Here is a 27,053-nt window from a genome sequence, read left to right on the forward strand (position 1 = left end):
TGTGTATATTGTGTATATTATTATTATCATATGGTACCGCCTATAAACTAATGATCTAAATGTGTGGTATCCAATCTCTCTAGGCGAGTAGAAACTCAGGGGAAGACTGGCTTGGTTTGGACTAATAAGTATAACATTCAATGGATCAAAAAGGGACTATTTAAGTAAGGTGGTTGTGAGACTATATGAGGGGGTAGTGAGACTATGCGGGGGTAGTGAGACTGTTTGAGGGGGTAGTGAGACTGTATGAGGGGGGTAGTGAGACTGTTTGAGGGGGTAGTGAGACTATGAGGGGGTAGTGAGACTTTATGAGGGGGTAGTGAGACTATGCGGGGGTAGTGAAACTGTATGAGGGGGTAGTGAAACTGTATGAGGGGTAGTGAGACTGTATGCGGGGGTAGTGAGACTGTTTGAGGGGGTAGTGAGACTATGAGGGGGTAGTGAGACTGTATGAGTGGGTAGTGAGACTGTATGAGGGGGTAGTGAGACTGTTTGAGGGGGTAGTGAGACTATGAGGGGGTAGTGAGACTGTATGAGTGGGTAGTGAGACTGTATGAGGGGGTAGTGAGACTGTATGAGGGGGTAGTGAGACTGTATGCGGGGGTAGTGAGACTGTTTGAGGGGGTAGTGAGACTATGAGGGGGTAGTGAGACTGTATGAGGGGGTAGTGAGACTGTATGAGGGGGTAGTGAGACTATGAGGGGGTAGTGAGACTGTATGAGGGGGTAGTGAGACTGTATGAGGGGGTAGTGAGACTGTATGAGGGGGTAGTGAGACTATGAGGGGGTAGTGAGACTGTATAAGGGGGTAGTGAGACTGTATGAGGGGTAGTGAGACTATGAGGGGGTAGTTAGACTGTATGAGGGGGAAGTGAGACTGTATGAGTGGGTAGTGAGACTGTTTGAGGGGGTAGTGAGACTATGAGGGGGTAGTGAGACTGAGGGGGTAGTGAGACTGTATGAGGGGGAAGTGAGACTGTATGAGTGGGTAGTTAGACTATGAAGGGGTAGTGAGACTGTATGAGGGGGTAGTGAGACTATGAGGGGGTAGTGAGACTGTATAAGGGGGTAGTGAGACTGTATGAGGGGGTAGTGAGACTGTATGAGGGGGTAGTGAGTGTATGAGGGGGTAGTGAGACTGTATGAGGGGGTAGTGAGACTATGAGGGGGTAGTGAGACTGTATAAGGGGGTAGTGAGACTATGAGGGGGTAGTGAGACTGTATAAGGGGGTAGTGAGACTGTATGAGGGGTAGTGAGACTATGAGGGGGTAGTGAGACTGCAGGAGTGGACAGTGAGACTGTATGAGGGGGTAATGAAAGTGTTTAGATGGGTGGTTAGCTGCAATGTCTGTTCGAAAGCGTTCACAGTTAAAGGGTTTAGTAATCTCAATGTATTTTCACAAGTAATCTCAATGTATTTTCTTTCACAAGTAATCTCAATGTATTTTCACAAGTAATCTCAATGTATTTTCACAAGCAATCTCACTGTATTTACACACCTTTTACAAAGCACACCAATCGAAAATTTGTTAACGACGATATCGAATTACTTAAGTAATTTAAAAAAACAAATTTAATAGGCTTATGTTATTATATCCCCCTCCCCGACCCAAGCTTATTGTTAGTCTTTACAGGATCATATCAGCGGCCTTGTAGTATCTATATATATATAATTCTCTTCTGGGAGCCGTTAGAAAACAAGCTGCAAGCGCCTCCTTGCAGTCCCCTCTCTTTCTCTCTATCACTATCACTACCACCCCCACCCCACCCCCACATTGTGTGGTGAGCTGTGGTCACGCTAAATGTTTACAAAGCTAAATGTTTACAAATCGTAGAGCCGTAGAGCCGGGTTTCTATTAGGGGCAGATAATTTAGTTCGATTTTAAACTTACAGGAGGTAACTAAGAAATAACTAAGAGGAGGTTGCTTTCACGGGGGGGGGGGGGGGGGGGGTAGGGTCGGGGTTAGGGGAAAGGGGGGGGTAAGTGTTTTAAAGCAAATATATTTTCAGTGGCAGCATTGGTACTGTCGAATTCACAAATTATGAATTACTGAAAAGTAGAAAATAAAACAACTAAATAGCGGCGTATGATACGCTGCGGGTCGGCTCGTTAATAATATTCTTAATAAGAAGACAAGTAATAAGCATGTAAAATATGGTCGGTATGATTTTATTCTTTTTGAAAGCCAAAATATTTTGAAAATTGACAAATATTCAATCCGGTATCCATGACAACCAAAATAACTTTCACATCATTTTGTGTGTTTAGTAACTGAAAGGTGCACACCATATTAAGCACACCTGCTTAAGAGTTTAGTTTGAGAATTGTCGTGCGATATAGCGCGCACGCAATTGCGCGTCCTTGATTTCAACCTTAAGAATATTTGTTAACATCAGCTGACGCTGCTCAACTTTCGATAAAATTTCTGCTTTGAGAAATGGAGACACAGATAAAGGAAAGTACGAGTCCTCTTCGCTGTTCTAGATTTATTTTCTTATGCAGAAAGACTAGATCTCTAGGCATCGTAAAAAATTATGGATCTAGATCTAGATCTAGATCTAGATCTATATATTTTAGACTAGATCACTAGAATCTAGATCTAATCTAGATTAGATCTAGATCTAGAATCTAGTCTAGATTAGATCTAGAATCTAGTCTAGATATTTTTGTTTAAAAAAATGATGAACGCAGCCCTGAATAGTCTCGAATTTATACTGTCTGGTATACAGAAAATAGAGAAATTATTGTAAAAATTTAGTTTTGCCATCCTTATCCTATCTGTCTGCTGTGTGTATATCTGTGAACACGACGATAACTTGAGCACCGTTTCATTGATGTTGAACAAATTGCATATATAAAAATTATATAAAAAATATAGGTTTTTTTTTCAACTTTTGAGCGATTTCCGGTTACTATAGCGTAATCAACTAGATCTATATGGCGTAATATCAAAAGCTGATATTTGAGTACCATTAAAGCTAGGAAGACAAATTTCAAATACTAGTATTAGCTTATTTGCGTAGATTTTTATCAACTTTTGAACTAACTATTAGGACAAGACTTATTAAATGTTCAATAAACTTTTAAAAATTAATCAAAGTTTCCTTTAATAAGCACTTCTTCTTCGTTCTTAATTTTAGTGTTGGAAGGGTTAACTGGTTATGCGCCATTGAGGCCATTGACTCCGATTTCAGCCTGCTTTTTTTTGGATTTGCTTCCATAGCCTTTGTCCAGCCAAGAACAAACTACAAGACAGCAGTTGTTTGTAACGAGCCTCATCTTTATTTAGCACTAATATTTCGCTAAATTATGCACAAAACGTTTTCGTTCATTTTGTGCGCGGTTCTTTTTCTACTTGATTCTATTCTATTTTAAAAAAAATTAAGTATTTAAATAAAACCATTTCCAGTGCCTGGAATTGTATTGAAATTGCTATACCCCTTACTGTTATAAAAGAATATACGAGAAGGTATAGCGGAGATTACTAACGATTTATTTCGAATGGTGTATAAAATATTTAAAAATTATCCTTTCCATTGTTATAAAAAACAAAGATAGTTATGAATACTAAATTGTGATGATTTTGTCAGACTTTTCTAAAGATTAGATGTATTTGGTGTTTTGGTATTTTCGGTAACTAAACCAATTTTTTATAAGCCAAAAACAGAAAATATAAAGGGAAATGGCAGAACTAGGTCGTGCGGTTTTAAAAAAACATTTTAAAATCTTATCGACAATATTTTAAGTGGGGGTTTCTGTACAGCCAATCAATATTTGTCTTACTGAAACTTTAGGTTATACCAAACGCTTGAGGAAAATAAATAGAAATGCAGCTTAAATTCAAACAATTATTTTTAAGTTTTCTGGATTTGCAACTTTTATAACATTGATTCTAAAAATATTAAATTTCTGAATTGTTTTTAGGCTAAAGTTCTTTTAATAGTTTTTTTTTCTGCTATTTTGATGGCAAAATCTTTTTTTTAAACACGTTTTTATCCAAGCCAACAATTATGATCTAACCCAACTGGGCAATCTCGGACGCCTCTATTAAAATGTTACAGGAGAAAGTTTGAAAGAAATTGATCTATTAGAAATTGATCAAATTCAGCTACAATATTTGATTGTACACAAACCTTCACACAGAGATAATGAGACAGACATTCTGAGATGGTAAAACTTAAAAAAATTATATTGTTTGGTGTCACCGTTGGAGGGAGTAGGTCGCCCCCTAACATGTGAAAGCCAAGTCTCTAGGCTTTACAGGGCTAAGCTGATAGCTGCAACTCTTCTCTAGATTTCCACACAAACATCTTCTATCTCTACAGATACATCTGGACATAACATCTTGACAGGTCCCCAATGTGAAGGTGTAGGCTGGTATAACAACATTACATTGGTAGCGGTACACACGTTTTGACACCCACGATAGCGTGGTTTGTGTGTACGACACATTACATGGGAGCCCATGCGAGTCTCCGCGTGAGTGTGGAAGACTTGTGTCCTTTTAAAGACTTTACAACTCTCTCCAGCCTCCGCCAAACCCCCCCCCCCACCCCAACATACACACCACCACTGCTTCTACAACTCCCCCACATCTTGCCAACACTAAAGCATGTCTTGTTACATCACCTGTACAGAGCAGGTGTCAAGGTCATCCTGCCAACCATGCGAGGCCCCCCTCCTGCTCAGGCTGTACATGGGGATAGAAACAGTCCTGGCGTTTTCATTCGATCTAACTGTTTTAAAAAAAGTATGTAGTGCCACTTTGGCATTTCTCGTTTCTTTTGCAGTCTTGGATAAGGATAGTGAGGTGAGTAAAATTGGAACTTCCATATCTTTCAAAATTAAAGTTCGCCTCTATTAACAAAGCATAACTATTATGGTCGATAGTTAAAGCATGTAGTTTAGCATTTAATGCACTGAGAATTGCGCGAATACTAAAAGCCTCTATTTTTAATAAGTGAGTTATAATATTATAGGGTAAGGTGGGGTAATTCCACACACGGGGTAATTCCACACACTATATACTGGATACTCTCTATTTTTAATGGGAGTAAAGTTTAATTAAAAGTTACTATTCCCTGTTTCTAAGAGGTCATTTCTTGTACTTTCTGATACTGTTAGAGAAGCGTTCATCTACAATAAGAGCAAGAATTTTAATTTTATCTGCATCTATCTTCAAACATCCTTAGGTAAGTACAACCCCTGCACTTTTAAAAAAAAAATTTTTTTGGTCTTATTTTTAATTGTTGTCAATTATTTATTGATTTTATGAAAGCTTAATCATTTTTGTTAATAGTAACAGTTAATGATGCTAGATTCAGCCTTTAATTTAGAACAGGAAAGCATATTTTTTTCAATAGTAGGTGTGGGGCAATTCCACACACATGGTGTGGGGCAATTCCATACACTATTGTTTAGAATGTCCCATGTTGCTTTTTATACTTTTTAGAGGGTTTAGCTATTATTTTAAACCATTTTAACTGGTTGTGGCTAATTCTGTAATTCACAACTCATGATTTAATCTTAAAAAATACTTAAATAGTACTAGATCTAGTACTATTTATTTTTAAAAAGACTCTGCTATTAAAGTTAAGTAAAATTGCCACAGACTTCTTTTATTTCTTTATCTATTATTATTTTTACTGTACCTACATTATTTATTATAATTTATGCAATATTTAGAGCTAAACATCCCCATACGCACATTATTAATTAGACTTTCTAACATTTAATTTTGTATTTATTTCAGAATGGTCCACAATTATAAAGGAATAACTTCGGCCTATGACTGATGAGAGCAGAATTCAGGAGGAAGAAATAGAGGCTTTCTCTTCATCCATTGATGAAGAGTGGTTGCTCCCATGCAAAATTGTTTCCAAGGGGAAAAATGTTTTTTACACATTTTTAAATACATTAATTTTAAAATTTTCATAATGTGTGTGGAATTGCCCCACTTGCCATGTTTTTGGAATAAAAGTGAAATATTTAAAAATTGTATTTTATTTTGTGAATTATCTCTATATTTGTTTGCCATCATATAAGTAATGCATGTCTAGTTATACCCTCAATATTATATTGTGGTAGTGTTAATTTTAGATTTTTTACAATTTTTTTTAAAAAGTAGTGTATGGAATTACCCCGGGTTACCCTACACGTGAAAATGAAATAAAGTAAAGCCGGTCTTATGCTTCAAGTATGGAATGAGTGACGGAATTTTTAGATTTGGCTAAAGGAAAAAAAACGTGATGTAATTGCCTGTGTTAATAGGTACATTTGGATGTATGCAACGTTAGACGATGTATCTCTTAATTAAGTGAAGCTGACTTTTCGATGAAGTTGATTAATTTGAGTAAGGCTGAGTTTAATTAATTTTAAAAGTTTAGAAAAACGACTTTACTTTGAGTGAATAATGACGTCAGATGATTTGTTTACGTTTTAGTACAATTCTATCGAAGAAGATTGTGTTACCATTCCAATGTTTAACGCGTTCTAAAGCTAATTTTCCGTCGGCTATAACTGTAACAATACGTCCGTTTGCTGTATTTATTACGTTTTAACACTTATATCAATGTTCAACTGTCTTTTTCATTTAGTTTAACAATAAATTTCTCTAGATCTACAGATCAGCTGTCGAAGGAAGAAAAAGTTATGAATCTAGATCTAGATATCTAGATCTAGATCTAGAAGTCTACATCTAGATCTAGGTCTAGGTCACTAGACTTATGTAAATTCTACATCTAGAATCTATTTCAGGCCTTAATTATTTTATATACCTCTTTGTTTGTTTAGCTATACAATTGGCTAATTTAAGATAAAATTTAATTTGAAATAATTCTAGATCTAATTCTAGGGCCGATTTGCGTAGATTCTTACGCAGACTAAAAGTAAAATATATAAGTTATTACCTACTGCAAAATACGAGCCTAGATAGCTAAGAGGTTAGCATATTAGGATACAATGCTGGTGGCACTGGTTAGAGACATGGAATTGTGAATATTTTTATTTATTTATTTATTTTTTTTGTTTGTTTTTTGTTGTGAATGATAAAGTTGCATTTGCCTATTGGAACTTAGCGGGATACAGGGCAGGTAAAGTAGAGTTCACCTGTTTCTTTGTCCTCAGTATATAACGTGGATAGTAAGGTCAGAGCCGTGCTCGGCCGGAATAATTTTTTTAAAGATAAAACATGTTGTCTGAGACTTGGCGGAACACTGGGCAGGTGAAGTAGTGTTGGGTAGGCGTAAAGTTCACCTGTGACGTCAGAATATGAAGAGATAGTGTGGTCAGACCCATGCTCAGCCAAAATCTGTGTTTTCAAAGACAAAAACATGTCTGAGTTGGCAGGTGAAGTAGAGTTAACCTGTTTTTGTGACCTCAGCATATGAAGAGATTATGTTGTCAGACGCATGCTCAGACGAAATCAGTGTTTTCAACAGACAAAAACGTCTGAGGTGTGAGTGTGACGCCTTTTTGAATGTGGGGTCTGGTTCTTTTGTGATGATAAGTGACAGACGTGATGTCATTTATGGATGACCCTCGAAACACACAGTTATCTAACTAGATAACGGGTAGTCTAGTATCACTTAAAGTCAATGAATTTAGTTAATACCAATAAAAGTGTAATTTCATTTTTCAGTATTACTCAAAAAATGAGGATGCTATGTTACGTACGATGTTTCTGGGGTGCTCTATGATGTACTACGTGCACCTAGTACTATTTGCCTCATTATCAACCATGATTAAAAGGTCGGAAAGATATTTGCCAAGGTCAGTGGGTTGATAAGTAGGCTTGTCAGTGGGCTGGTCAGTGAGTTGGTCAGTGGGTCGGTCATTGGGCTAGTTAGTGGGCTGGTTAGTGGGCTGGTCAGTGGGTCGGTCATTGGGCTAGTTAGTGGGCTGGTTAGTTGGCTGGTCAGTGGGTCGGTCATTGGGCTAGTTAGTGGGCTGGTCAGTGGGCTGGTTAGTGGGCTGGTCAGAGACCCGGTCAGTGGGCTGGTCAGTAAGCGAGCTGATCAGTGAGCTGGTCACTTAGATTTCGTCATTGGATTTACTTGTTGTTTTACAAGGTCATTGGTGAGTCGATCAGGTCACACGCTTGGTCAGTTTATATGACAGTTGATTGATCAGTGAATGTATTCATGGATCGGTCAGATGGATGCCACGTAGAGCGGTTAATGGATCGGTCTGCGTCTCAGAGCATATTTGACCGGGGACAGCACTAGTATGCCGGTGCTTGAGGCCGACTAGATGCTCAGGCCGGATAGTTATATCAGCATGGTTTAATGACGTGTTATACAGACAGGATTAACTTAAGCTAGGTTTCATATTTTTCGTTACCTAAAGTTCACTGTGTTTACAGATGAGGTGTTTTAGTTAAATGAAATAATTTATTTTACTCTGGTCTAATAAACAAATTAGTGTTGTACAAAGAAATGTGTATATTAGGTTAACTGTGCAAGCAATAAATCCATAAATGAGATGAAATAGAGAGGCCAGCACAAGGATCTATATGGACAATTTATATTAACCCTGGAGACGTAGTTTAAACAAAAAAAAACCCACACGTATAAGAATTTTCCAATTTAACGCTAACTGTAATTTCCTGTAGTCACAACCTCTGGAGTCGTTGGTGGGCTTCTTGTAATCCCCACCCTCAATGAGACCCCCCCCCCCCCTCCTCGAGGTTATCTGAGAATGTTTGTTTTCCTCGATCCACTTAACTTTATTCTAAATAATTCTTTATGATGCATTTTTAAAAGGAACTTAAAGACTAAAGAATTAAACGCAAACAACGATGAAGCTAAATGTGATGGAAGCAGCGAAAGAAGAGGTAAGGGAAATAACCATGAGAAAAGATTAATTTTTACCTGCGCAAAAACAGACTCCTTTAGGGGTCGCCCACCCCATCCTGGCTTATCGTCGCACGTCGTCCCTCAAAAAACACAATCACACCACCCCATTTAAAAGACGCCACAAAACGCCCTATCCCCGACCCCCTAAAAAACAATTCAATTGTAATAGAACATTCTATTATTGTTACAGAATAGTTGCATGATGTATTTAAGTAACTAAAAATTCAAAATATTTTCAGCTTTCGACCTTAAACTGGATAGCGTTATTCGACACTATGCCTGGAGGAAGCTGCTAGAGTGAGTACATTTTAGCACAATCTTTCCCTAAAGGAGAGGCGTAGCGAGAAGGGGGGGGGGGGGGGGCGGGGGGGGGGGGGCGGACAGCACCGGGTGACACCATTTAGGGGGGTGACACCAAGGCAAAAAATAGTAAAATATATAGAGAAAAATGTGAGGGGGGGTGCAAATCGAAAGTTTGAGGGGGGGGGGGGGTGCAAATCGACAGTTTGAGGGGGGATGCAAATCGAAAATTGAAAGTTTGTCCCGGGAAGAGTCGCTACGCCTCTGGGAGGGGGGGTGACACCATTAAGTGCCGCACCGGGTGACACCCGACCTCGCTACGCCACTGCCCTAAAGTGTTCACTTTTGAGATTTTACAAGACAAAGTTTAAACATCAAACCATATTTCATTCCTTAGTCATTCCTCAGTTTGTAAGCAGAGTTTCTTCCATGCATCTCTTCGGGGGGCGAAATTTATATAGTTTATATAGAAAATATATACTTTTAACAGTGTCCGCCCCCCCGAAGAAAGTTTACCCCCCCCCCCCCCCCCGAAGATTTCAAGTGCCCCCCCCCCCCCCCCCGGAGAAAAAAGTCTGGAAGAAACACTGTTTGTAAGGTTGAGAATTGAAAAGCTCAACTATTTAAATTACTAGTTGTTACATATCTGTTTGACTTTAAAAATAGAATCAAAACACGGACAGCTATATTCTTTATATTATGTATGCCATTAACTTAGCGTTTGACTACGTCTAGTACCTTGCTATAAAAAATATTTAGACAATCCAGCCACCTTGAAAGATATTGTCTGGAGATGGATAGGAAAGACTTTACCTGCATAGTGGACTGGACATCAGTGACTTTCAAGCACAAGGTCACCAAGTTTTCTCCAAAGGTCAAGGACGGAACTGTGATCAAAACCTCCCAAGGAGACTTATAAACAGGTGATTTTTTTATACAATAATATGACACAATGATATTTCTCCCCCCCCCCCTCCCACCCCGATGAAGACCAACACACGGCAGCTTAGATGTGCATTAAATATGGGAGAAACATGCTAGAAAGAAATTTACAGCTGATGTAAAGCTTCTCTCAAAGTACAAAGATATGGCTGAGCCCATAGGCTGAACTTATTTCAATGCCAATATAGAGCCCCACGCGTCATCCGAGTTTCTTCCAGGCAGCTCAGCCCCCCCTCACCCCCCCCCAAGAAAGTCTACCCCCCCCCCCACAGACGACATAGAACTTATATAGAAAAAATATTTTTTACCAGTGTCCCCCCCCCACCCCAGGAAATTGTTGACCGCCCCTCGATAAATATCAAGTGCCCCCCCCCCCCCCCAACCGGAGAAAAAAGTCTGGAAGAAACACTGCAAATTATAAATTCTTTAAAGAGGTCATGCTTTCAGAAAAAAATGTCCACTGTAGCTCTCAGCATTAGGTGCACACATCACGTGCTCAGCATTAGGTGCACACATCACGTGCTCAGCATTAGGTGCACACATCACGTGCTCAGTATTAGGTGCACACATCACGTGCTCAGCATTTGGTGCACACATCACGTGCTCAGCATTAGGTGCACACATCACGTGCTCAGCATTAGGTGCACACATCACGTGCTCAGCATTAGGTGCACACATCACGTGCTCAGCATTAAGTGCACAAAGTTACGTGTAACAGATAGACCAGACATAACCGTATATTTATTCACAACAGGCAAAAAATGGGTGACGCTTTGGTCTAGTTGTTATGACAACCTATCGAAAATCAAGCAAAGTCCTATTTTTAGAGGATCACAAGGCACGACATCCTGGATGGACGTGGATCTCGAACGTTGCTACACAATCAACAAAGAGGTAGTAGCCAGCAGTTGAAAAAATAATTTATTTGCTCTTATGTATAGTAATTGTTGGTATTTGGTGCCTGACTATAACTATTAACACAGGTATATATATATATATATATATATATATATATATATATATATATATATATATATATATATATATATATATATATGACAAATTGTCCCAGACAAAATATCCAAGACAAAATATTTCGCGGACAAATGATCTCAAGGACAAATGATCTCTAGGACAAAAGATACCAAGACAAAATATATCAGGACACATTATCTCAGAAAAATATCTCAAACAAAATATCTCACGGACCTTTTATCTCAAGAAAAATTACCTCACGGAAAAATGAAATCGGGGCAAGATATTTCAGTACGAATAACATCATGGTCATGATCATAGACAAAAGATCTCAGACAAAAGATCTCACGCATAATAGTTATTGTATTTGGGATAATTTTAGTCGATTTGATTTGTCTTTTTATTGTTGTCTATTGGGTGGGAACTGGTGAGTGAAACTTTGACACTTTCTACCTGGCCGATTTGTTTCTAAACTTTGCACGGGAGTCAAGACCTGATGACAATGCAATGGGACATTAAATTTGACTTTTTAGACGCTAAATTAATTTTTTTTAAGTAATTAAAAATTCTCATTTAATGTAAACTTTTCCGCGCAATCACACATACATTGTTTGTGTTGAATCGTGTCAAAACTTTTAAAGTATTTAAAAACGTGTGATAAAAAACGGTTTAAAAACAACCGGTTATAACTAGACGACGTAGTTTCTCGTTGCAAATTGGTCTATCGACTGCACTGCTCAACACAAACTCCCTGTTCTTAGACCCCATTTGGGACAATCTTTTATGACGTCCATGTGGGCTATGACAAGGGAAGGTCAAAGGGCAGTCGAGTTTTGTGGACACTTGCAATAGGTGTAACTTTCACACATCATGTACATACTATTACGAAATATAACACCATATATATATATATATATATATATATATATATATATATATATATATATATATATATATATATATATATATATATATATATATATATATATATATGTATAATTTCTTTAGTCGAAAAAATGACTGTGTGATCCGTTCCTTCATCCATCTACTACACTGAACATACTTTATAAAGTATTTTTTTTAACCCCAAATGAATCTCTCTTTCTAAACCCGAATCACTCAAATTTAAAAAGCGATGGACGCTTTTCTTTATGGTTATTTTAAAAAAAAAACCGGGAGTGATCTCCGCTAAACTTTCTCGAATAATCTTATATAACACTACGGGGGATGGCAACTTGGGATATAGACACGATTGTAAATCCATTTTTAAATACTTTAACTTTTTAAAATAGAATAAAATCTCGTAGGAAGAAGAATTGCGCACCAAGTGAATGCCAAACAAAATGTGTATAATGGTGCGGCATATTATTAGTACTTTAAAAATTCCCATGCATTTTTGAGAAATCGAAAATAGCGTAAATTATTACTTCCGGTCAATGGAAATTGTGCAAAATTTGACAGAAGGCAGAGAACTAGATCTTTTGCTTGCGTGTGAATTTTCATTCATCTATCTGAATCAGTACTCGTTATAGGCTTTTTAGAAATTGAAAGTAGAAAAAATTCCACTTCTCGGTTATCGGAAATCGCTCAAAAGCTGATACAGATCTACTAATTTGATATAAAACTTATATATGAAATTTCATCATCTTAGCTGTAACGGAACTCAAGTTAAATTATGTTTACACACACACACACTTACACACACATACACACTATCCAGTTTTTCCGACTTCATTAGGCATAAAACATAAAACGCCAACATTTTAATAAATGTTGATTTATAATTTTTGCCCGATTAAAATAAGTCCTCTTTACCCCGGATGAGATGAAGGACTGAGGTGCAGTGTTTCTTCCAGACTTTTTTCTCCAGGGGCACTTGAAATTTTCGGGGGAGGGGAGGGCGGTAAACTTTCTTCGGGGGCGGACACGACACTGTTAAAAGTACATATTTTCTATATAAATTATATAAATTTCATTTCGTTCGGGGGGGGGGGGGGGGAGCGGTAAAAAAATTTCGGTGGGGCAAACCCCCCCCCCCTCCCCCCGAAGAGATGCCTGGAAGAAACTCTGCTGAGGTGTAAAACGGTGAAAACTGTCAAAATTTCATGTGATTTTTTTCCACGATTGCAGTACTTTCTCTATAGGCCTACTCTGTATACGAGAAAGTAAGAAGGTGCATTACAATATATTCAAAGGAAAACGTTCATTTTTGTTTACCTTTTAATTAATTATTATATTTAAACGTTTATAATTTTTTTTTAATTGATTGTCATGTGGTTTCTATTTATACTAATGCTTTTAACTTACAATGATACTTACAGGTGGGTGTCCACTTTAACCTCCATCAAGCCTCATATATTTTTAACGCCGAAAATAACGTAAGTCTCAACAAGGTCAAAGGTCAAGTGTTCCAAGAGACTCTCGCCTGGGAGATAGACACGGAGGTAGGTTTTTCCAGGTGTTCCAGAAAACAGTTGTCAATTTACCTTGTTTCAATCGTCAGGTAATTTTAAAAAAAAAGTAATTTCCCTAATTATCTTTCGCAGGTTGAAGTTGAGCCATCGTCTCGAGCCCATGCTCAGCTGTTAGCGAGACAAGAGTGCTCTGTCGTGGAGTTTGAGATTCGAACCACTTTGTCGATTCCTAAAGGTAAGATCCAATTTTTTAATTCTGAGAATAAATAATAAGCATAATTTCAATAATGTTATTTTTCCCTTAACAGTGTTCCGGCTAATTAAATTGCTTAATTTATTGCATTCGACAGGTGTAGTCCCTGTTACCTTTAAACACAAAGACAGAGACGTGTCATTTGTGTTAAACATTGAAAACTTACATGAGGCTTTTCATCTTGTAGACGAGGGCGGAGTTCTTAGACATGAAGAAAAAGTGAGCGTCTTCTTTGATCAAAGCATACACATTTATAAAATATTTTTAAGATATTTTTTTGCCTTATAGTAGTAGAAAAACATAAATTTTCTTTTTCGTTGATATAAAATCTAGATCTCTACTATCGCAATAAAAAATTAATTTATTGCTTAGTAAGGAAAAACTATGTTTTTGTTTTAAATTTCCAGGACAAAACATAAAATAAAATATCGACATCATAATTAATGTCTTCACTCTTTTGAGCTTGTAATGAAAAAAAAATAATTGATAGTCTAGAAAAGTCTCAACTAATTTTATTGTTAACCCAAATAGGCACAATTTTAACCTAAACATGCACATGCGTAAAAATGTATATATATATATATATATATATATATATATATATATATATATATATATATATATATATATATATATATATCCCCTGGGAGAAAACGCCTGAGCCACACCTCCCCACTGGACTAGGTTTTGGGCTGCGCCTACGTAAGCTCGGCAACCTTTGCCGCTTCTTCTAATGTTCACTCCAGGATTTTCTTAGCCGGCCAACTTTCCGCTCCCCCGGCCCCCCCCCCCCCCCCGGGGATTCCAGTCTAATGCTATACTCGCGATATTACCCTCTTCCTTTCTCAAGTATGCCACAACCAGCCCCATTTGCAGACTTAGACGTCCCTGTCTATTGGTTCAAGCTTTTTGTTTTGCCAAAGGTCTATTTTGACATGTTATAAGGCTATCTTATCCTTAGGATCTGTAGTAAAAATATGTTTGTGGTCGACTGTAGCCTGTCTCTACTGTATTTGCTTTGGTAACCGTTTAGTTCTCCTAGCCATAAAGTAATACTGCCTTAATAAAGATATAATAGGTATATATATTTATGTATGTAAACTCAGTTTACAATGTTTGTCTTAACCCCCAACCCCCACCCCTCAGAGGTGTGTGGAGTTGATTGAGGAGAAGTGGCTGGACAAAGATGGCGTGGAGCAATCTACCTCCCACCCACAGATCATCACCCGGGGCACCTGTGTCTGTCTTAACTGGACTGACCAGAGAGTGGACATCAAGACCAGTCCATTGTCAATGGACGAGTCCACTTCTGATGGGGACCACAACATGAACAAGACGCCGGTCAACGACACTGAAGAAGACCCAGGCGTCGACCCATTTGTTGTCGTCGATTAGCCAGCAATTTTGAAACTACATTTTAACAAGAGCCATATTTATTAACGTAATTAAGTATGCCTATTTATGAAATATTTTTTAAAATCTAGTTTCAATGTTTTAAATTTCATAAAATTTCAAAAACTGAAAACAAATACTTTGAAATACATCAACTATATTCATTATATGCATACAATTTTCCAATATATAATTTTTTTTTTACAAATTACTCATGACATCAACAGTTGGATTGTATATGAAATTTTAAAATAAATAAACGTCGTTAATAAAATAATATAATGTGTCTGTTTGTATTCTCGTATTCTACTTTAAATAATAGCCTCTTTGATACAGAGGCGTAGCGAAGGGGGGGGGGGGCAGGAGGTACATATGTCCCCGGACGCCTACATTAGGGGGCGCCAAAATGGGTTTGAAAAAAAAATTAAAATCTCGTTTTTGCTGCATTTTTGCATAATAAATATAAATAAAATATATGGGATGGGGGGTGCAAATCGAAAGTTTTAGGGAGGGGGTGCAAATTAAAAATTGAAAGGTTGCTCCCAAGGGGGGGGGGGGGGGGGGCGCCAAATTGAAAGTTTGTCCCCGGGCGCCGGGAAGGCTCGCTACGCCTCTGCTTTGATATGTAAAGAAATAAAAAAAAATTCAGATCTATGTAGCTATTTAGTAAAGGTCTAAGGAAAGGCAGGCTGAAGAGGAATGAGATAAAAGGGTTAGAGCATGGGGGGAAAAAACTGCAGCTTCAGAAAGAAGCAGACAAAAAGATAGAAGAAGCAGAAAAAATAAATAAAACTAGAGATAGAGCATAATAGAATTGCAATAGAACGACAGACTATCAGTAACACCAATCATATGTATCTGAAAATACGTACACCTTGGAGTTGAGATAACAAACAATACGAGAAAACAGCCGTCCTTGACGACAGTTTACAGACGACAATAAAAAGATCAAGCAGAACTTCTTACCTCCCTATAGTTTCAAATCGTTTAAAAGCTAAATTATCTGCCCCTAATACCCGTCACTTATTCGACCCGGCTCTACGATTGTAAACATTCGGGGTGAACCACCCTACTAAATACAATATAGATATAATACTCCCAAGGTACAGTCTGTTACACCTGACTCACGTCAGGAAAAGAAAAGCCGACTGGACATAGTGTTGACCACACGATCCCTTCCTATGCCGGGGACAAGGAAACAGGTCAACTCTATTTCACCTACCCCGTGGACTTACGTATTTGAAAAAGGTAATTTTATTCCTGCACAGATCATATAGCAACACTAAGTCTATTCACAGAGCAGACCTAGAATATACTTTTTATAGATATTGTTAAAGTTTAGTTGGTAGCGTAGACAGAGCAGTGGTATGGGAACTTATGCGTAGACAGAGCAGTGGTATGGGAACTTATGCGTAGACAGAGCAGTGGTATTGGAACTTATGCGTAGACAGAGCAGTGGTATGGGAACTTATGCGTAGACAGAGCAGTGGTATTGGAACTTATGCGTAGACAGAGCAGCGGTATGGGAACTTATGCGTAGACAGAGCAGTGGTATGGGAACTTATGCGTAGACAGAGCAGTGGTATGGGAACTTATGCGTAGACAGAGCAGCCATATGGGAACTTATGCGTAGACAGAGCAGTGGTATGGGAACTTATGCGTAGACAGAGCAGTGGTATGGGAACTTATGCGTAGACAGAGCAGTGGTATGGGAACTTATGCGTAGACAGAGCAGTGGTATGGGAACTTATGCGTAGACAGAGCAGCCATATGGGAACTTATGCGTAGACAGAGCAGTGGTATGGGAACTTATGAAACACTAAGTCGTGTGGAGCTACAGATTAGTGTATTCCAATGGTTCCAAGATGTTCACAATAGCAAATTATCAGAAAGAGCTAAAGTCTAAAATTTGAGTGAGCACTTGGTTGACGGGTTGACCAAATAATGAACAAACTCCAGGAAAAACATAAACTGGAATCGACCGGGCACGCAACTTAAAGATTTGGATTTCATGGATGAGCTCTGTCTTCTCGCACATAGTCAACAAAAAACGCCCCCCCCCCCCACCAACCTCTTGGAGAAAGCTGACGAACGATTTTTACCAGACTCTACACTTAGTTCTACACAATCAAGGTAAAAATTAGTTCAATCAGCAGTTAAAGCCTTTTAGCCGTTTATTTCTTAACTTTGACGGTGTATATTTCCACATTAAAGCTTACAATAAGCTTTTGAATTGTGTCTATCCGTCACCCTCCCCCCCCCCCCCCCTTTCCTAGCTACGCCACTGCCAAAACGACTTTAGAATTTTATTTTTAAGGTATTGTTGGAAAATCGAAACTAAATAGAGCATTTCGCCTTAAGCGGATATGCGAGGCTCGTATAACATTTCACAGCTCCCCCCCCCTCAAACTACCATCACGTACACACCTTAAACACACCAGCGTGACAGTTTGGTTCTGTAATTCCCGACAATAAAGTGCAAAACAGTGTGCACTTAATAATTGCGAGTCTATATTTTCACGCCTTAGAGATTGGTTTCTTATGAGACCGTACATCTAGAATATTTAGATCTAGATTCTAGATCTATTACCCAGCGAAAGAACAAGTAAAAAGACATGTAAGATACCTGTTTACCTTCGTTTTTTTTAACACTTAATCTACAGCGTAGACCCTAGATCTATTGGCGTTGGCTGCAGTTTACAGACAGTTAAGAGGGACCAGGTTATAAATAATATTGCTGACACGGACAAAAAGCATGTTTCTGTATAAAAGAAAACGTAGGCTTACACGTTTAAATTTTTCAAATCAACACTAACTTAAAGTTTGAAATTTATTTAAAAAAATAGTACAATGTGTGTCTTGAATAATGAGTAAGAATGTGTTGAATAATGAACTTAATTAATTATTTCTGTTTAACTGTAAAGGCATAGTAATGGGTTGAATATAGTAAGATTCGACCCCAACCGAATAACATTAACAATTGTTACCTAAGTAGTAGCTTGACAAGGTGTGCTGATTACACCAGGTACACCAGGTACACCAGGTAATTGGTGTTATGTGGCGCTAATGTCCAGTCTCGGATAGATTATGCAGCACCCCTACCCTAAGCCCTTCCCCGCCCCCCCCTACTAAGTCCAATGAAAATTACTGGACGTGGGTGCTGGTTTACTACTAAGCCGTGACGTAGCCACGTAGGCCACACCAGGTGTATGGTGAAACCCCCGGCTAACAGGGATCTGGTGAAACCCCCGGCTGACCTTCAATAGGAGAAATCAGGTTCTTGCAAACACCTTCAATGGGAGAAAGTAGGTTCCTTCAAACACCTTCAATGGGAAAAAGTAGGCTCTTGCAAACACCAACAATGGGAAAAAGTAGGCTCTTGCAAACACCTTCAATGGGAGAAAGTAGGTTCCTTCAAACACCTTCAATGGGAGAAAGTAGGGTCCTTCAAACACCTTCAATGGGAAAAAGTAGGCTCTTGCAAACACCTTCAATGGGAAAAAGTAGGCTCTTGCAAACACCTTCAATGGGAGAAAGTAGGTTTCTTCAAACACCTTCAATGGGAGAAAGTAGGTTCCTTCAAACACCTTAAATGTGAGAAAGTAGGTTCCTTCAAACACCTACAATGGGAGAAAGTAGGTTCCTTCAAACACCTTCAATGGGAGAAAGTAGGTTCTTGCAAACACCGACAATCAGAGAAAGTAGGTTCCTTCAAACACCTTAAATGTGAGAAAGTAGGTTCTTGCAAACACAAACAATTGGAGAAAGTAGGTTCATTCAAACACCTTCAATGGGAGAAAGTAGGTTCCTGCAAACACCGACAATCAGAGAAAGTAGGTTCCTTCAAACACCTTAAATGTGAGAAAGTAGGTTCTTGCAAACACAAACAATTGGAGAAAATAGGATCTTGCAAACACCTTCAATGGGAGAAAGTAGGTTCTTGCAAAATCGGAGATAGTAGGTTCGTCACGCCACCTACCATATATGCGTCTCATTGTCGTATTGAGGACGCAGACGTGTGTCACTGTGCAACATGACAGACGATATTGTAGTCTCCCCACTATCTACACACTCACACAACCCCATCACACATACAGTCTTACTCCCTTACTACTCAACACCATTGACACAGATTTTTCTTACGTCTAGCTGGCCTAATAATTACTGATTAGAGAGCGCTGTACCATGCTTTGGCTGCCCGTATTCAGTTCTTTCGTGATTTTAATTGTTCTGCCATTCTATGAGACAAAATTAATTTTGAAATTTGCTGGGGTGAGTAAAATAGGTATATAATTATTTTGTTTTTGATTTTAAAAAATCTTACAGTGTGAAAGGGTATATTAGATACTTATTTGGGTCTATTGATCACGCAAACTATAAAAACTAAAATAAAAAAAAAAACCAACGACAGTGTAGAATACATGCAGTGTGTATCAATGGATTACAAGACACGTTTGATAACACTGGTAACGCGGTAACAAGGTCTCTGTATATTATTGCTGTTTATGGCTAACATATAGCTACATATATATAGTAAAATGTTTAAAAAAAATTTTAAGCATTTAATTAAGGATTAGGATTTTTAAAAAAAACGATTAAAACGTTAATTGTTGGTTTCAATCCAAGGATTTATTCGACCAAGTAATTTGGGGAATATACCTTTGTGTTTTATTAATTTGGATACACGCTGCGCTGTTGGCAACGATCATTCGCGCCATTATGAGGCGTGCAAACTACTTGAACAGGTGAGTGAGCAGGTCAGTTGTTCAAAGGTTGAATGGTCATTAGGGTAGTTTGTTGATTTGGTCATAAGGTTTGTCAGTTTAACTGTCATTTGATTGGTCCATTTAATTGTCATTTGGTCATTTAAACTGTCATTTAATTGGTCAGAAGTCTTAACAGTGGATAGGTCCCTGTGTTGGTCTGTAGGTTAGTTGGTGGTGTGGTCTGTGGGTTGGTGTGTGGGTTGGTGTGTGGGTTGGTGTGTGGGTTGGTCTGTGGGTTGGTCTGTGGGTTGGTGTGTGGGTTGGTCTGTGGGTTAGTTGGTGGTGTGGTCTGTGGTTTGGTCTGTGGGTTGGTCTGTGGGTTGGTCTGTGGGATAGTTGGTGGTGTGGTCTGTGGGTTGGTTTGTGGGTTGGTCTGTGGGTTGGTGTGTGGGTTGGTCTGTGGGTTGGTGTGTGGGTTGGTGTGTGGGTTGGTCTGTGGGTTGGTCTGTGGGTTGGTTTGTGGGTTGGTCTCTGGGTTGGTATGTGGGTTGGTCTGTGGGTTGGTCTGTGGGTTGGTCTGTGGGTTGGTCTGTGGGTTAGTTGGTGGTGTGGTCTGTGGGTTGGTCTGTAGGTTGGTCTGTGGGTTGGTCTGTGGGTCGGTGTGTTTGTAGGTGTATGAGTTGGTCTGTGGATTGGTCTGTGGGTTTGTGTGTGCGCTGGTGTGGGTTGGTCTGTGGGTTTGTGTGTTGGTTGGTGTGGGTAGATCTATGGGTTTGTGTGTGGCTTTGTGTGGGTTGGTGTGTGGGTTGGTGTGTAGGTTTGTGTGTGGGTTTGTGTTGGATGGTCTGTGAGTTGGTGTGTGGGTTGGTGTGTGGGTTGATCTGTTGGTTGGTCTGTGGGTTGGTGTGTGGTTTAGCTTGTTAATGGTTTAGTTAGATGAACAGTAGGATGATCGGCTAGTGGGTTAGTGAATGAATCATTTTATATTTGTTCATGATATTTATTTTCACTTGGTACTATTAATTAATTTTTTATGGTCTAAAACCATTTAATTAAATAAATGTAGAGAGTATACACAAGCTGAAGTTAAAGAATTGCGCGAGGAAGCGAAAAAGTTTGGATATGTGAATAGGAGAATGGGTAAGAAATTCATCGTAAATTATAATTTTTATTATACCAATATTTGCACTGTAGTTTATGTTTTTACAAATTCTAGGAGTTAAAAATAAATAAATTAAAAAAATTCATAAAAAACGTTTTAATAACAAGCTTTTATGTACTAATGCACTAAAAAGTAGAAAATAAATTATAGACTACTATTTAAATAACTATAAAGAAAAGCGTGGGTCTCTTCCTAAACATTAGTGAAGGTATCCAATAGATACTAAAGTGGCCCACGCTTTTCTTTCTAGTTATTTAAATAGTAGTCTATAATTTATTTTCTACTTTTTAGTGCATTAGTACATAAAAGCTTGTTATTAAAACGTTTTTTATGAAATTTTTTTTAGCACTTTACATGTTTTTATTTACACTAGAGTTTAATGACTATAAACCATTGCGCGCCGATTGAAACGTGATAGCGCAGATATTGAACGTGATGACGCGTGACGTGCGGTTCCATAGACATGCCTACTAATTCGGTCCAAATTTTAATTAATTCATAAAAAATTAATTAGGCATCCAATTAAGTCAAATTTAATGTCACAATGCATTGTCTTCATGTCTTGACCCACGTGCCAAGTGTGAATGGTATCGGTCAAGTAGAAGTGTCCGAATTTTCATTCCTGCGTTTCGATCTAGACTGACGACTGACGACAGACAGGAAGTGAGTTCAATAAAAGCTTGTAAAAAATAGATAAAATAGTCGATAATTAAGTATTTAAAAAAAACAAGTACTTTTATTTTTTAGCATTCAACTCCTCCTGAATACAGCGACACCTCAATGAGAGGTCCACAGTCTTTGCCTGTCTGATGTAGAGATTTCTAGTATTAACACTGGACACCGCCCTGTTTGTTCGTAGTGAATATAGAATTTGTAAATGAATCGCTTTGATATGAATACCGTGTATTAATTTATAGGGACTGCCAGCGTAGAAAAGTAAAGTAAAACGACTTCCTTTCGACTTTGAAGTTACAGTGTATTTTTACAATGGAGGTAGTCTTATAATTTTATTTCGGTATTTACCAAAATTTGGTACATCCATGAAAAAAAGAACATTTTTCTCTACATAGTTCTAATGTCGATATACACATTGCAGATTGTGCGATATCGACAGTGAGGCCTGTTATCAATATTCAAACCGCTAAGCCTGGTAAGCCTAAAGAATATATACATAGATAACTCCATATTCCTCTCTACTCCTTTGTTACAATATAACAAAATAAAAACCAATCCACTCTTTCATGTTATGTAATGTGTACACGTTTTATTAACAGACACGAACTTCAAGAATAATCCAACCCTTAATCTGGATGATGTCGCCAGACGTTGTGGCTTGAAATTGTTGTACAAGTGAGTATCATACGGAACCTGGAGGATGTTGTATAAGTATCCTATAGTGCCCGGAAGTTACTGTATAAATAAGTATCATACAGAATTTGGAACTTGCTGTATAAGTATCATAAAGAACATTGAAGTTGCTGTATACTGTATAAGTATCATACAGTGACTTGAAGACTTTGTATAAATGAGTATCATTCAGAACTTGGAAGTTGCTGTATAAATAAGTATCATACAGTGCCTTTATTCTTCTTGCGAGTTGTCTAAACAAAAGCAGAAAGAAAAGAAAAAAAACTAAATTCTGTATGAGGAAAACTAACACATGACCGAATTTTTAAAGAACTTAATATATTTATTATTTTGTCTATGTGCGTAAATTCTCCCATAATATCAAACCAGATATACATCTTAGGTTGCATGATAAAATATATTTACTTTGTCACAATACAAGACACAATTAATGCGACACGAGTTATATTTCGTGTCGTAACTTTAAAAAAAAATATTTTATTTAGGGAATGTTTATATTTGATGGAACATCCACTTAAATGTGAGGTGGATTGGGTGGAGCTGACCTTTGAACACAGGGTCACCAAGTTTTTTCCAAAGGTGAAGGACGGAAATGTGATTGCTACCCCCCGGGGAGAAATACAAACCGGTAATTGTTTTTAAAAAAATTAACATCTGCATAGCTGAGCTTCACGTCCCGGGGGATGTATGTGTGGGAGTGAGGGTGGGAAGATCTAGCTAGTGGGGTTTATGTAGAAATTTAGGGTCTCTCAAACACACGTCGATGTCTAAAGGTTGAGCCTTATCAATTGCGCGGTCATAAAATTCAAGGACTGTTGTGATGAATCGCAGAATAGGGGGATGAAATTAGTTAAAATTTGATAAATGACAAGAAAGCGTTCGTTGAAGATTTCTTCAGCACCAACAATTGGAATCAAAAAGCTATTGTTTACCTGATAGACATATTTAAAACAAATGAGCAAGTGTTTATTTTTTTTTAAATCAGGAACAAAATGGGTAAAGCTGCTATCGAGTTACTTCAATAATGAATCCGAATTCAAACAAACCTGTCATTTTAGAGGATCACGTGACACGACAACATGGGTGGACGTGGACCTGGAACAGTATTACACGGTCAACAAACAGGTAGTGGCTAGGTGTTGAAAATTTATCTTTCTCTGTGATGTATTGATGTATTCTAGTAAATAGTAGGTTTGGTACAAGACTTAGTATATAATACATAAATGTATATAATACATAAATGTATATATATATATATATATATATATATATATATATATATATATATATATATATATATATATATATATATATATATATATATATATATATATATATATATATATATATATATATATATATATATATATATATATATATATATATATACATTTAGGTGTGTATCGAAGTAAAACTTCCGCAAATCCCTCATTTTCCGATGGACAAAGTCATAACACTCAGCCTCAATAAGCTTAAAGGCCGAGTTTTCGAAGAGATTCAAATGCGGCAAGTAAACATGCAGGTATGTTTTTAGTTTTTCCCCAAAGTTTGACTTGTCACGGTGTTTACGTAGCGAAGAACCTAATCGGAGTTTTTTTGACCGAGTTAATGTTTTGCAGGTTGAAGTTGAGCCATCGTCTCGAGCCCATGCTCAGCTGTTAGCGAGACAAGAGTGCTCTGTGTTTGAGTTTGAGATTCGAACCACTTTGTCGAGTCCTAAAGGTCAAACCAACTTTCTAGTTTTAAAATAAAAATAAGCATTTATAGAAGTTGTTCAATATTTTCTTAATTTTTTAAAGAAACGTACAGCGTTCTAGCACATGAAATATTTGTTGCGCCATTCTACAGGAAATGTTCACGTTAAATTTCCTTTGGAAGCCATCATGTATGCTTTGGGTATTAAAGACTTACATAAAGGTTTCCAGCTTTTCGAAGACGGAGGTGTTCTCAAACCAGAAGAAAAAGTGAGTTGTCTCCCTTAGTTGTTTTTGTTTCCGTCAATATACAAACTTAAGCGTCATTGTACAAACATTGTACATGTCGACCGCAAAATAGCCCAAAAATATATGAGAATAATCTCGAAATTTTTCGAGAAGCCCATTAATCATGCATGGTGTTATTGGAATAAGTATGGTTACAAAAACCTGACTGTTTGGTTTTAGTCGGACTTTTATAAAAATCGGATGTATTTGACGTTTTAGTATTTTCGGTATTTAAACACAATTTTAAAAAAAGGCAAAAGCAATTTGCTTTTCACGTGGTAACGGAGACATAAGCTATTCGATTGGTTAGCACAAATTTCATCTTACACCATGTAAACAACAATGGCAAAATTGTGGTTTAAAGTAGCATAATTTTATTCAAATTTATTTTTTATTGGCAAATTCGTAAACAAATAACTATGATAGGTGGTGCTGTCAGAAATCGATCTCGGAGTTCCTTTACAGCCAATCAATGTTTCTCTTAGGAAAGTGAAACATCCGGTTATATTTTAGGCTTGATGGAAATAAATAGAAATGTAGTCTTAAACTCGAAACATTATTTTGAATTTCTACGGGTTTGCAATTGCTATAACATTGATTCTAAAAATATTTAATTTCTTAAATATTTTCAGGCTTATTATTTTAATATTTGTTTTTTTTTACGTGTTTTATCTTAAGATTTCGCAATTCAAATCGCTTGCAAAATATATTTTAAAAAAAACACATGGCAACAATAATAGTGAAATGATTCTCCTCAGCTCGGTAATGTCCATTGTATGAATTCAAACTTTTGCTTAAAATTGTTATTTAAATTTTTAAAATGCGGTTTTTTTTTTATATTCAAAGAAAGTTTTGAATAGAAAAAGTGTATCAAATACCATTTTATGTTAGATTTTTGGTGTCAGTCAATTGCTTTATCAGGTAATCGCTTAGACCAGTTGTCTTAATGAAGTGCTTTGCATAGAACTTAAAATATATGGACTATATTCCATTTCTAAACTCTGCACATAGACCACGACAAATTCTTTAGTAAAATGATCACCACACAGCAGTAACGTTATTTTTTTAATGATGAAAATTAAAAGCTAAATTTATTTAATAAGAACAACGTTTGATTATACTTTAAATTGTGTTAATTTTCAAAATGTTAAATATAAATTCACTTACAACATTTACTTCATAAAAAATAATATAATGTGTTTTTTTTTTTCGGGCAAACGGCTTTCGCGAATATGTCTCAATCTGACAATGTATTAGAGAAAAATGACTTAGAACAAACAGGCCTTCGGGAAGCTGGCCTTCGGACTAACGTGTGTTCCATTTACTGAGGAACCCCCGAGATAGACTCAAAGCACAACCTTGCACCACTAATAAAGCCCTTAGTGGTCAAAGCTACAATTACAACATGTTATCAAACAGGTTAAAGAGAATATTTTCTCATTCCCTCTCCTCTAAGGCTTGTGTGGAGTTGGTGGAGGAGAAGTGGCTGGACAAAGATGGCGTGGAGCGCTCGACCACCTACCCCCAGATCATCACCCGGGGCACCTGTGTCTGTCTCAGCTGGACTGACCAGAAAGTGGACATCAAGACCAGTCCATTGTCAATGGACGAGTCCACTTGTGATGGGGACCACAACATGAACAAGACGCCCGTCTGTTACACCGAAGAAGACCCAGGCGTCGACTCCTTTGTTGTCGTCGATTAGCCAGATATTTTATCATTGCTCTAATTGGTGCAACATTTTTAACAAGAGCCATATTTATTTACGTAATTAGGCAAGTCTATTTATGAAAGATTTTTTTCTTAAATCTAGTTTCAACTGTTTTAAATGTCATAAATGCTTTTAAAACATTAGCATAATCAAAAACATTGCATTGTATGCATACTATTTTCTAATATTTAATTTCTTTTTACAAAAAAATGTATAACATCAACAGTTGGATTGTATCAGTAGTTTAGAAATAAAAAAAACTTCATTAATTAAACAATAAAATGAGTGTTTTTGTTATCATCTTCTACTTTAAATAATAGCTACGTAAAGAAGTAAAAAATGTCAGATAGACATTTCTGATCTGGGTAGCTATTTTGTTCACGCTTCATAGACTTTGTAACAAGGAGAAAACTAAATTTACAAAGACAATATTGTCCTTTCCAGTGAAATAATTAATTGAATGTAATCAAAGACATCATTAAACACGGGCTGATACGACCTGATATAATGGGTTTGTCACCAAGACGAAAATATGAAAGCGAGACATTGAGACCGTTATGTTCGTGTAAAATGTGAACGAAAATGATTTTGTTATGGTTGATTAGCTAGAGGTATATAATAATATACAAATAGTATAAATACTAAATATACTCTTAACATAATAACACTAATCATACAGGGGTCAATGTATAACCTGAATTGGGATTAAGCTAATCTAAACGTTAATTACTAATTATTTAATTCCATTTTTTCAAGTCGCATTGTGTGTCAGCAGTCTATGATACTTAAATATTAAGAATTAGGCGTGATTACCAATTTTTGCAAATAATGGTTACTGGAACATTTAGAGAAACAGAAAATGTCAGGTCTGGATAGCTATGGACTCAAACAATTTGCAAATAATGGTTACTGGAACATTTAGAGAAACAGAAAATGTCAGGTCTGGATAGCTATGGACTCAAACAACCAGGGAGTATAAAAAAAACTAAAC

General features: G+C 37.3%; 2 protein-coding genes across 2 annotated transcripts; both read left to right on the forward strand.

Annotated features, from left to right (window-relative positions):
- Nucleotides 1-2,357: 2,357 nt before the first annotated feature.
- On the forward strand, nt 2,358-15,136 carry LOC131952922 (uncharacterized). The gene is made up of 11 exons (XM_059315859.1): nt 2,358-2,461; nt 4,640-4,812; nt 7,642-7,772; nt 8,765-8,835; nt 9,097-9,154; nt 9,917-10,080; nt 10,854-10,993; nt 13,396-13,518; nt 13,621-13,723; nt 13,839-13,960; nt 14,888-15,136. Exons 7-11 carry the CDS (start codon nt 10,952-10,954, stop codon nt 15,134-15,136), a joined length of 639 nt encoding a protein of 212 aa, XP_059171842.1. The 5' UTR covers nt 2,358-2,461; nt 4,640-4,812; nt 7,642-7,772; nt 8,765-8,835; nt 9,097-9,154; nt 9,917-10,080; nt 10,854-10,951.
- Nucleotides 15,137-17,640: 2,504 nt separating this feature from the next.
- Nucleotides 17,641-26,332, forward strand: LOC131952932 (uncharacterized). Its single transcript, XM_059315868.1, has 12 exons — nt 17,641-17,750; nt 19,283-19,405; nt 19,760-19,878; nt 20,906-20,979; nt 22,098-22,151; nt 22,276-22,351; nt 22,855-22,997; nt 23,355-23,494; nt 23,766-23,891; nt 23,989-24,091; nt 24,218-24,333; nt 25,808-26,332. The coding sequence occupies exons 2-12, from the start codon at nt 19,319-19,321 to the stop codon at nt 26,054-26,056; spliced, it is 1,287 nt and encodes a 428-aa protein (XP_059171851.1). The 5' UTR covers nt 17,641-17,750; nt 19,283-19,318; the 3' UTR covers nt 26,057-26,332.
- Nucleotides 26,333-27,053: the final 721 nt, after the last annotated feature.

This window comes from Physella acuta, unplaced genomic scaffold (assembly GCF_028476545.2).
Source record: "Physella acuta isolate Inbredline_101_S28 unplaced genomic scaffold, ASM2847654v3 ptg000896l, whole genome shotgun sequence".
NCBI lineage: Eukaryota > Metazoa > Mollusca > Gastropoda > Physidae > Physella > Physella acuta.

Bases quoted from the DNA above. Each gene is read 5' to 3' on its own strand.
- LOC131952922 (XM_059315859.1), top strand. From the start codon at position 10,952: ATGGACGTGGATCTCGAACGTTGCTACACAATCAACAAAGAG. The intron at 10,994-13,395 runs GTAGTAGCCAGC...TGATACTTACAG, and splicing joins GCTACACAATCAACAAAGAG to GTGGGTGTCCACTTTAACCT. The intron at 13,724-13,838 runs GTAAGATCCAAT...TGCATTCGACAG, and splicing joins CACTTTGTCGATTCCTAAAG to GTGTAGTCCCTGTTACCTTT.
- LOC131952932 (XM_059315868.1), top strand. From the start codon at position 19,319: ATGCTTTGGCTGCCCGTATTCAGTTCTTTCGTGATTTTAATTGTTCTG. The intron at 22,352-22,854 runs GTGAGTATCATA...TATTTTATTTAG, and splicing joins GGCTTGAAATTGTTGTACAA to GGAATGTTTATATTTGATGG. The intron at 23,495-23,765 runs GTAGTGGCTAGG...ATATACATTTAG, and splicing joins ATTACACGGTCAACAAACAG to GTGTGTATCGAAGTAAAACT.